Source organism: Amblyomma americanum, chromosome 11, assembly GCF_052857255.1.
Source record: "Amblyomma americanum isolate KBUSLIRL-KWMA chromosome 11, ASM5285725v1, whole genome shotgun sequence".
NCBI classification, from domain to species: domain Eukaryota; kingdom Metazoa; phylum Arthropoda; class Arachnida; order Ixodida; family Ixodidae; genus Amblyomma; species Amblyomma americanum.
In genome coordinates this window covers 51,334,879-51,347,078 of record NC_135507.1, presented here as the reverse complement: position 1 = coordinate 51,347,078, position 12,200 = coordinate 51,334,879, and the positions used below count along the sequence as shown (strand labels likewise).

The window sequence follows — 12,200 nt, the reverse complement described above, 5'->3', positions numbered from 1 at the left end:
TGGAAGAACAGCGCAACAAAGGCGGGACAAAGGCAAGACAAGCGCTGACTAGCAACTGAGTTTATTCATTCTTCAATAAACTCAAGTTGCTAGTCAGCGCTTGTATTGCCTTTGTTGTGCTGTTCTTCCACCATGACTGCAACTATGTATTGTCTATCTTATTCACAGAAACAGCTTGCCTGTTGTAGTTGATCCAAATGAAATTTCTAGGCATTGTCCAAGTATCCCACAAATGCCATTAGATGCTCAAATATCATCAAATAGTACGTGGCTTGCAGGTAGCCTTTCTTGTAGTTTATCATCAAAGTTTTGATTTGTAGTAAAGGTATCTTCACAAGTTACTACAAATTAAACTAAAATTGTCTTCCTCAATGACAAATTCAAAAGAGCAATGGTCGCAAAGCACATGCTTTCATGCTTAACATGCTCACTACTGTTAAGGCCTGCTGCTTTTCAATGTGTCAAAATTAATCCACCAGTTTCCCTGCCCAAATGGAAAGAACTGACAATGATGGCAGCTCCGACAGTTCGTAACCGTTGGAGTAACAGGAACAACTTTCAGCCACCGTGGATAGAGCATGGTTCATTATGGTTAGCCATCTTCTTCACATATTTAAGATATGAGTGCCGCAGAACAGCAAATAGATTATTTTGCACTTTCGTTCTTTAGAGGGAATATCTGAGCACACAGGACACAGGTGACATGCATGTCTGGTGGCTGTTACATGAACAATCTGAGGCACAGCTGGTCAGAACATCAATTACCAAAGATCACTGTCTAAGCATAAGTTCAGCTTTTGGTTGATTAAAGCTTTGCCAACAATTCAATTTTTCTTTTGAAGAAAAAGCCTTTGTATTTTAAGACATATAAAGTTCAACGTAAAATGAATGGCAATACTGCCTCTTGAGTACAGACCAAGACTTCCCTTTCATATTGGACCAATCTGTAAATGTATACTTGGCCTGGTATCTGCATAAGCATCTTTTCTGAAATACAGCACCCATCACTGTCTCTTCCTCTGCTCTACAGCCCACCACTGACATGCACTGAATGACTGTGACTGCACCTTTACAGTACTTAACAGTAGGCAGAAAAGAAAAATAAAACAATATGCCTAAAACAACTGCCTTAAGCAGCACAAGAAAAAATGCAAAACAGCAAACATTTCAAAGGTCATGTTCACCGGTTAACACTGCAGTGGTTAACAAACATTTCAAAGGAAATGTTAAGCCGCCGCGGTGGCTGAGTGGTTATGGCGCTCGGCTGCTGGCCCGAAAGACACAGGTTCGATCCCGGCCGCGGTGGTCGAATTTCGATAGAGGCAAAATTCTAGAGGCCCGCGTACTGTGCGATTTCAGTGCGCGTTAAAGAACCCCAAGTGGTCGAAATTCCAGGAGCCCTTCACTACGGTGTCTCTTATAGCCTGAGTCGCTTTGGGACGTTAAACCCCCATAAACCCATAAACCCCCAAAGGAAATGTTAACGTTAATGTTTCGTCCTTCTAATGAACAGCATTTTCTAAGGCTCTGCGAAGTGCATTAAACTCTTCTTGAAATGCCACACATTTTGCTTTATTATTTCTTGAAAGAAATGAATACTATTGCAAGCATAAAGATAAACACTTGAACAAGAACACCCCTAAGGTCTACCCATACATGCAAGGACAATGACTTCATGCATGAACAAGAATCCGGAAGAGAAACATGTACTACTTTCACAAACATTCCCAGAGTCAGTGCACAAGTTTAAACCTGCTTCTGATTCAAAGCCCTTCTGAATTCCTTCCTTCTGAGTGTCATATGACCACATGCCTTCCCAGCTACAAGCCATGTACCAACCGGCCTTGACACCACCACAAGAAATTAAACGACGCCTTACGGCTTGATATTCCGTGTTAATGGCACTGAGAAAGTGAGTCTCCCTCGCAGAGTGTACAAGCGTCTTTCTGCAAAGTCTCCCACGTCTTCCCACGGGCACTCTCCAAGAGCCCCTGCGCTGAAAGTTAGGCAACAAGGCGTTCTCGACACAGGACGGTCACACCCGCGAACGAGTTGGTAATGCATGTTACTTTATCGGCTAGTTCATAAAAGATAAGAAAAAGAGACGAGGCACTTCTATGTACGTAGTTGAGCACCCTGCTGTTGGCTAATAAGCATACAACTTTGCATTTATGGTCTAAAAAGTGAAGCCGGGAGCATAACGAAACAAAATTTTTGCACAGAGAAAGGCACACAGCTCAAACAGCTTTTCATGAAGTACAAAGCATGATGCCACTTGCAGTCAAGCAAGCAACGACATTAGCAAGGAATATAAAGGTGGAGTTTTCATTTTTTGCTATGTATAGTAATGCTTCCTGCGCTACTGCTCTAAATTTCGCTTATAAAATGAGCAAAAATTCTTTTCCATAATTTCTTATGCACACAGCCACAAGGTTAGGTTTTGGTCGGAGATGTCTTGCAGTTTACTATAAGTTATTGAACCCAACTAGACAGGCAATTCTGGCAAAATGTGTAGTTTCCAAGGTGCATAACATTCCTATTTAGGTACAATCAAAAACAAACACTACTTTGTATGATTACACTAGTTTCAAATGCCACCAGTGCACTGAATATAGTTCAATTAAAAAATCCCACAGCATTTGTTGTATGATGTTGGCATCTCAAATTTATACCCAACAATTTATGCTTCACATGAGGTGTAACGTCAGTGGAGCATTAAGCCACACGTGCATAACAGTACAACATGGTTGATGACAACCAAGCTGTAGAACGAAATGTTTCCAACGATGTTGCCACGACACTTTAAAACCTAACTTAAACCACTCAGGTCACACTCCTTACAGTTTGCAAACTACGCTGCAGAAAATACGGCCGCACATAAGCTGTCCCAATGAGACATCTCATTTGATCCTGAATGTACATTTTTTTCTGCCATGGGTCACTTTATCATAAGCCTACATCTATTTGTTGTATTCGCTGCACTGCATGACCTCTTAAACTGTGCTGTTAATGGTTACAAACCATTAAGGCCTCTTCCTATAATGCAGCAACATGTGTATCTGCCACTCGCCGTTACGTTTTACAGACCTTCAGCACAACTTGAAGGGCTAAAGAAAGCAGAGAGCTTCCTACATGAGGAACAAAATTCCAGCCTCTTCTGAGGATCAGAACAAATCAGGTCTTAGTTTTACCACACGTATATCAAGTCAGTGAGCTGCATTTATAGGGATCCTAAACCTAAAAAGCGCATGACATGTTTAAAGGCTAGCAGGTGTATGTTGGTTGCAGCGCTAACAATGCTCCAGCCTTTCGGAGGAAACCAAACTCCAAATGAAGCAAGATGATTAGCGGCCACAGTCTTATTTACTGAAGCACTGACACACATAAGGCGGTAAATGCAAAAAATGATTCTGCCCGAATGCTTCCGCAGTTTTTCGCATCTATTCTTGATACGCACACTGTCTTGGCCACTCATGTAGTGGCCAGCACTGCTAACGTGCACATAACATGAACTGTGCGACAGCATTTTTCTTTTGTGTCATTTTTCAGGGAAGCCAGATTAACAGCACTATCTGCTTACTTGTATGTATGGTCAGTTAATCATCAGTTAGTACTCACTCATGTGATTGACAATCATGGTCATCAACAAGGCAATAAAAAGAAGGCAAGGCAACATGTAGGCCTGTGTGCTGGTAAATTACAATGGCCCATGGGGCAGTAGCTGCGGCTCCAACCATGCAGTCATGATGTCATTTTATATCTACGTCACGCAAGAATTTTGAAGGTCCTCAAACTGACAGTGTAACAGAGCTCGATGGCCAAGCGCTACTATACAGGCATCTCCAATGGCCATTGAGGTGATCTATCAAATCATTAGAGCAGTGGAGAACTCTGTTATTCAGTTTTAAAGGGCCTTGAAGTAGGGGCAGCAAGCCCTTTCGGACATGAGGCACTCACAGCTACAGGCTGAGAAATGAATCATGAGCAGTTATAATCACTGAAAAATAACTCAGTAATATATGTTACTTACAAAAAAAAATCGGTACGCCACAACACACTGTAGTAAGCCTAATATCCTCGCTTCCAGTCGTATAAAAAATCACAGGACGATTACGACTGTGTAGCGTAAATGTGAGGGTTAGCTGTTACATGACAGCGAAGAATTTTTCATAGACATGCTCCGTTTTTTTTTTCTTGCAAAGTCAGACACCTGGAGGTGAATCGGAGCTTGCCAAGGACTGCAGTGACACTCTGCAGTGGGTTATGGCACTGAGTTTCGGTGGGTTTCGAACCAACTACCTCCCGCAACGGAGCCAAACGGCTAACGCACTTTTCCACCTGTCACCCCCCCTCCCCCTTCTCTCTCCATCTCTCCTCTTCCCTATATGAGGAGAGTGGGATCTCCTTCCACCTGCCTCGGTCGGAGAGTGGCACCGCGGACGCCGACAACAACAACGCCAAACTGAGGAACGATCTAATAACAGCTAACGCTCCAAAACATCGCAAGGCCGCTTGCTCAAAGTGTGCACATGTGCTACTACAGCTTGTCCAAAACAATGAAACTCATTTCAAGAACAGTGAATATTATTGTAAGAAATAAGATTTCATTCTTAACCTTCTTAGGTCGAATTTGAAGGCTCCTGCCTGCAAGCCTGCAAAATTATTGGCGGCAACGGTGACCTCTCAATGGCGATCGAGTTTGCCTTTTAGCACTGGCACAAGTCCTTCCAGTTCAATCGCAGCTGAGAATCCCAAAGACCCTCAAATCAACAGCCCACTGAAAGCCATTGTGGGATGCGGGTACAGAAGGAGTTGAGACATCAAATTCACCTAAGTTCGGTAATTAATTTATAACTCAATTCTTCTCTCACGTTTTCTTTGCCTCAGTTTCAACAGCTGAACAGCGGCTATGATGACGCAGACAAGTTGAGTTAATAAAACTTGTTGCTGGGCTAGTTGGTGACACACATACTTGTCACCGTTCGTGTTTGTGGTGTCTTCCTTCTGTGGTCGTCCTTTTTTGCTCTACCTTTTTATCCCAGCTGAGCCAGTGCTCCGGTCACGTCAGGCATACAGAAATCATGATGTATTAGCTATTTGTTCATTTGCTGTTAGTAGTGACTCTTGAAAAAGGCTGGCATAAGAATTGCAGTGAATAAAGCGACAAAGCAGCGATTTTAACACGATAGCATTAAAGGCCCCGTTCTACAGAAAATACGGTGTCAGCGTTGTTGGCATTGGCAGTGTGAGTGAAAAATCACAGGCACGGCTCTGGCAGGTGGTCCCCAGAAAGCAACGCAGGAGGCAGGTGGGCCACCTAGATCACGCGACTTTGCAGCGTCATCACAACCTGCCCACCAGGGCAGGTGGCAGTTAAATTAATGATCGGTTGCTCAGGAAGAGCAACCAATCATTAATTGATTGCCTAGTGTGGGTGGGCTGCAAAAGGCCCACCGCTGGAAGTAGCTGCCATCGCAGGGTATAGTGGTGCATCGCTGAATCGGTGCATCACTGCACCAGGAGTGGTATGGGGACTCCCAGGGATATATGAATGCAAGGTAGAAAATGACCTTCGGTATACATGGGAATTAACCCATTACGCTATCGTGTCATACCCTTACGGCAGAGCTTATGTATCCCTCCAATTATTACTGCACTTTCTGTATGCCTCACACGGCCTCAATGCTGTGTCAACTCATCTGTGGCATCATGGCCATCATTTCGTGGCCGAAACCGAAACAACCTCAGAGAAAAATCTAATTATAAATTATTTAATAGGTGCAGACAAATTCCACATGGTGATTTATATATGTCAATGTCTCACACACCTTTGCAGAGCAGAAAACAATGAAAAATTTGGTTTCCCTATCCCTATAGGTGCAAAAACGTAACAACGTCAGTCCTTGACCGTAACAGCTTGGAAGCGGTATACATTTTTTTTTTTACCTTTACAGCTCTTCACATCAATGTGAAACAACCACTGAGTACAAAAATGCTGATATCGAAGCACTCAACAGGAAGTTCACCATTAACAAATTGGAATGAACATTACATCACTAAGCCAATGAAGAATTAGTAATGGCACTGGCACAAAGAAGAGTGCATGCAGAGAGAGACAGGATTCATTCTTTATTCTTTAACCAGTTTTTCTGATCTTTCCATTATTCACAGTATATACTAACCAGCATCATATCTCTTACTAAAAGCAATAAAGCATGATAGCAGGAGTAAAAATAAAAGTAAATAGAAAACAAATTGAACAAGTATTAAGCACAAATTTGATAAGGTAAATAGTATTAACTGTGCAAGTTTGCAACACATTCAGTGTTAGTAAAACTGTTAAAAACAAATTACAAGACAGCAGTGTTTTACTCACAAGTACAATTTTATTCACTAAATTCAACCTGCCTAGCTTTACTGCACAGTTTCTACCTCAACAAATATGACGAAACAAACGAATTTCAGCTCACTTTGACAAACATATTGGTGTCATGAATCTATGTTTATTACATGAAAGTAGTGCGTTAACGTTCACAACCGAGACAGCTACGCAGCACCCAGATTCTAACATAGAAAAAAAAGAAGCAGTGATGGTGCATTTTGCTTAGTAATGAACTTTTCATGAAGAATGTTGCTTAAACCAAGTAAAAGTTAACTCAATTTGTACCATGTGGCGTATATTTTATATAAACTGCCCTTCTAAGCTGCCCTAAATGTTCATTTGGGAGAACCCAAATGCTGAACACTGTTACTCCTGAGGAGAGGTACAAAAGCTTCTGCCAGCAAAATTGCAGCCTAGTTTCATACATGGGAGGGGAATGTGCCTGTTTTCTAAAAAAAATAAATGCAGGCAAACACTGCCTATAGTAATGCCAAGCCGAAAAGAAATTTGACAGCGCAAAGAACAGTGACGCCATCTGCCACTACAAAGTGGAATCAATAATGAGAAAAGAGTGCCCGCACTAACAACAGATAGTGCTACCATTCCTTTCGCTAAGAAATGGCTCTACATTGCTGCAAACAATGCACACTTCACTGTTCTTACATAAAATGGGCAAGTATTGCACTGAAACGTGGTGCTAAAGCAAGGCTACAGCCAAATGCCAACTATGTGCGATTTCTGAGCCCGAATTAAGCAGCAGTTTAGACCCCAAGAGTAGTTTTACCTGCATCTGTGAGTCATGCAACATTCGGTGTAATTAAGCTCACTGCCTAACCATTTGTATACCAGACAAGTGGAAGCCATATGAAGTGCAAACAGTGCGCATGGCTTCCATTATGAATGTGAAAATTTTGCTGCACGTTTCGGTGCTGCCTTTGCCCAATAAAATTTACGTGAATAACCAGTCCATAAAAACAAAAACCAGGAGTTTTGCTTTCAGCTTAAATCCAGATGTTGAGACAGACTCCTCATTAAGCTGAGTGTGCTAAACTTTAAGCAACAAACTGCGTTGTCACCTATTTTCACGGTAGAGAGAGGGCAGGAATATGGGATTCTCGACAATTCACAAAACAAAATGAACAAGGGTGAAGGAGAAGCCTCAGTCTGCTAGCCAATGTTTCAATGAGGAATGGTCCTATTGGAAGACTTGACTTGTCCTATTTACAGTCCTTTATAAAGAGTTACTTTCTTGTGACACCTCTCACAGGCATTGCCTCCACAACACCTCCCTGCTGTCAGGCCAGAACCAAATCTGAGCATGCCTATAAACAGAACGCAATATTTATTCTATAACGAGTAAGTAGTGTTAAGTGCCTTTCAATGTAAATAGTCCTGCAGAGCGCAGGACTAATGCCGGCACACAGCCCACAGGATATATATGTTTAAAAGTTAAAATTTGGGCTTTGCAGACCATCTGCAGGAGTGGACTAAACAGCATTTCCTTTTTCGACATTACCCAATTCAGCATGAACTGCCCAAAGTGATTCTATGTACCAAGCGCAGATTACGTACCGGGAGTGAACAGTCTGGTTAAAAGATTTTTTTTCTCAGCCCTCTGGATAAAACAGGTGCAAATTGTATGCCGGAAATGACGATGCTTTCGCCAACTATTTACAAATAAATGTTGCACTATACAATTGGGTAACGCACAGCATTGTGGTACGTGACTAAACATTCCTCTAGCACAGGGGTCAATGGAACTATGACATGTTCACTTGTTACAAATCCGCATGTCTAGTCACATCGCTCAACGGACTAGTCGAACACCTTGAGGTGCAGGGCTGTAAACCATTCATCCCCTTGCCCCATAACTCATGACTCGCACCTCCACCACACACTTCAAGCTTCATGGGGCGACTGCCAGGCACCCTTGTGGGCGAGGAGGAAAGTACCGTGGGGCAAAAAGGGGAGGCAAACAAACTTTCGCGCCTCCCCGCTGACACGATAAAAGAACAAAATATGGCAAGCCGCGAGCACGGCCCGTAATCCGAGACGCGCCATTCTAATATTAGCGCGCCAGCCGCAGCGGAAACAGTGACCCAGCTAAGCAGATGGCGCCACTGACGCGCCTTTTTTTTTTTCAAGATGGCGGACGCGCTACGTCTGCTCCGCTGCACGCACGCGAGCGTCTGCTACTGGCGTCGCCTGGTTTCTTACTTTTTCTGGATACCGTCGGAGTTTTATGGGATGCTTTTTTTTCTATTACCGGGCGCACCTCTTAGAGGAACGTCTTCCGTCACGAATGGCTGCGCCGATAAGCGACCAAACGAGCAACAGCATCCTTTTTTTTTTTATTCGCATCCTTTTTCTTATTCTCGAGTTCCGCGTACGGACAAGGTTCTCACTTGCACGATTTCGTTGACAATAAACAGATAAACCTTTCTGCCAACGTTTTACTTGCTTAAAGCGTCAACTCAAATCATTTTCTCTTTGATAACTACATGATTAAGCGACTTCGTTTCTTCAAAACATGAATGTTCAGGCAACTGTGACGTTTGGAATCCGTGTTTGGTGAAAAATAAGATTCGTTTTGCCTTTCACGTTCGGCCGTTTGGTTTGCAACGTGACTTGTTCTGGCAAAACACATTGCAAAATAGTTCGATGTTGAACAGGCAGTGCTTTTATTTTACTACACCGATTTAATAAGAAAATTACTGCAGATCGCTCGCAACGATCGGTACAGCATCTCGCAAACCTAATCCTACAGCAGAAGTCACCTGTTAAAATCTGATCCGCAAGGATCTGTCGGTCTCCGCTAAGCGATTCTACAAATACAAAACGAGTATTTTTAGCGACCGCCATCGGTAATCGAATATATGTCAGCTCTCCAACACAAACAAAAACTCCAGCGGACCGGAAAGCTCGAAACACGTGCCAAAGTTCGCCTCGGGCCTTGCAAGGAAACACACCCAACGGAAACGATTGTGTTCCAAAAGATTTCCACAACTGGCGTATGTTTAGTCTCCGTGCTGAACGCCATGTAAGATGCCACAGGCAGACGGTGAAGAAATCTTTTCATTCGGGCGGGAAAGGATGCAGGGCTGCCTACACGAAACAAGCGGGAATACCCACATCAAACGCAGAGTTTGGTATTCACTGAGGCAGATACCTTAAAAAGGATTTGGCAGTTACCCAATCCCAACACCCACAGCACATCCTGCACGGTGTGTTGTATGCATGACGTCTCCAGCTTTCGGTTTTGTTATCGTCTGCTGGCATCTATCTGTTTCGTCACAGCGTTGAACAGCTTCGCGTTGGTGACGTTTTTTCACGTCTTACGTGGGCAGCGAAATGATCGAATGGCATACGCCGCCCGCGTACTGAACCCACGCGCAGTCTACCCCCTGCAACTCGAACAAGCAACTAAAACCCCTCGCTCCGACGCGATGAAGATTTTTTGTTGTTAGTAAAACGTAGGTTGCGAGTTGCTAATCGGTCGTTACCACTTCCAACACGAAGAACATAAATAAACAACGGGCTTCTGCCAAGTGAAATGAACATCAGGACATGTAATATCCACTCGCAGCTATGCTACTGCCAGGGCAAGTAAGTTTAAAGCAATCGTCAAACGGAGACGGCGGCTTAAAAATAGCAACAAAAGAGGGAGACGACAGAAAAAGAAAGAAAAACACCAGGGTATTTCGTCACACACCTGTCACCAAAGCGAGCACCCGAGCGTGAAGGTAAGGCCCTGTTATCCGAAGGAGATTCATCAAAACGACCGCTTGTTAGCGCGATTCCGAGATTGATCTTGAGTCCCCGCTGGGTTTGTGCAGATAAACACAGTTTGCCCGACTAAACCCTTGCTCAAACCGAACGGTCGAGTCGACAGCGAATTCGATTCAACACCGCGCTTTTTGACGTCGCATGCAGTTCCGTTTCGAACCGTTAGCAGCAGACGACAGAATGCCCCGCCCTACGCATCGACGGTGATATCATCGAACGAGGAGTGCTTCTCCAACGCTCCTTTTATGATTCGACTGAGCAGTTTTTTTAAAGGCAACACTCAGTCTTCTGTGAGCCGGTTATCGCCACTTCAGCTGACTCAGCTGTAGCACTCCCGCGCTGTGCGGCGATGACATATCCCACTCAAGCGGAGACATCAAATAACAAGCAATAAAGTCGACACCGGCGAGTTTCACAAGGCCACGGGATATCTGTGCAAGAGCACTCAAGTAGCACCTAACAGTCTTTTAGGAAATCCTGAACGACGTTTCCGTGACATACACCGACAGATGCGACCGGGTCTTGGCAGCGGAAACAATTTGGCACGGGTTTACGCGCAGAAAACAAAAAAAATCATAAAAGATCAGAAAGCAAGAAAGTACTGAGCTTGCACTGCAGCCAACGTGTGCGATACCCGACACCGCTTATGTAATAAATCGTCTTGACAGTGCATCCCGGCGCGTTATCGGCGGGCTCGGAACGGCGAAACAAGGCGTTTCGTCCCTGCTGTTACACGGGCCATTGCTTCGCAGGATGTATATTTCTCTCAATGTCATTCCCACCGAGTCCGTGTGTGTACTTCGGAAGGCTCTGCTCTGTGTCGCGTCAAACCCCTTGGCTCGAACAATGGGTGCGCTTGTAATCCGGGCTCCTCCTCTACGCAGGCCTGCATTTCTTTACCAACCCGGCCGCTTGTTTCTCCGTAGCATGGAAAAGCGTCCGTCCGGCTCGTCTTGGGAACCGCGCCCCGCACTCCAAATTTCGCGATACAAAGCTGGCCAATCGTTCCGAACTTCGGTCGAGTCGTACCGAACCCGACACACCTGCGCCGCCGCGAACTATGTAACGAAAATCATAGCGTGGGTATCGTCTGACGCCGCATACACACACAAGTCAACCCGACACGCTCGGCGAGCACCGCACAGCTCTCATGGAAACACGACCCTCCGCCGCTTACCTGCTGTGCGACGGGCTCGAGAATGCTCTCAATGGTCTTGGTGTGAAACACCGGCATGTTCAGCTGCGATCACTGGGCGCTGCGCGCACCGCACTTCGCTGACAGGTGACCGGAATATCAGTTCACGACGCGGGACGCCGTGAAAATAGTGCGCGAGAAATCCTCGTTGTTCGTCGAGCGCCGAAATAATAGCGCCTTCTTCGTCCCAAGCATAAACACACACGCCCTGCCCTGCGTTGCTCCCTGCAAAACAAGCGGCAGCTAGCGCCTATTTCGGCAAGGCCGACCGTGGCGCCCACTAGCGGCCGACGCGGCGAAGCCACCGGAAAATGGCCTTTCGACATGTCCTTTCGGTTTCAGAGCTGCCAGCGCAGCGGCTGTTTCGCGTCCGAGTTGCCTGATAATGGAGCGTTGCTTCATATTGTACACGTCTCTGCACTTCAGAATGCTGTTACGTCCAGTCTGCTTGCCGAACTGCAAAAAAAAGTTGGAAACGCTACTTGTTTTTTTATCGCAAAGAGCGCTCAAGGAGTGAAACTGAAACTGCTAAAACGTCCTCGAGGTGAAAGCGAAAGTGACCCACTTTTCCTTACGTGGTGAATCGTGGGCGTGTGCGCTCAATGGAAAAGTGCTCGCTCGCGGGCGTTCGTTTTCGGTCCACATCGCGTAGAACACTTATTTCCCTACCTTTTTTTTTTGCGTTTGCTGTGGAAGCGACTGCGTGCATTTGCTTCATGTTAATGAATGTATACATATACGTCTATCGTGGGTGAAAAAAACTGCCAATTATGAACGCAATACATTTCACAGCTACCTGAAGCATGCACAGAATATTATTTCTGAAAATTTTGACTG

General features: G+C 44.8%; 1 protein-coding gene across 8 annotated transcripts in view; it reads right to left on the bottom strand.

The window, feature by feature from the left end:
• Positions 1-11,620, bottom strand: part of Vinc (vinculin) — a 53,869-nt gene extending 42,249 nt beyond the window's left edge. For all 8 annotated transcript variants that reach the window (XR_013309797.1, XM_077643156.1, XM_077643157.1 and 5 more), the window contains exon 1: positions 11,346-11,620. Coding sequence is in view for 7 of the 8 variants with exons in the window: in XM_077643156.1 (XP_077499282.1) it covers positions 11,346-11,402 (57 nt within the window). In the remaining variant the exon portion in view is untranslated. The remainder of the gene's footprint in view (positions 1-11,345) is intronic.
• Between the last annotated feature and the right edge of the window lie 580 nt (positions 11,621-12,200).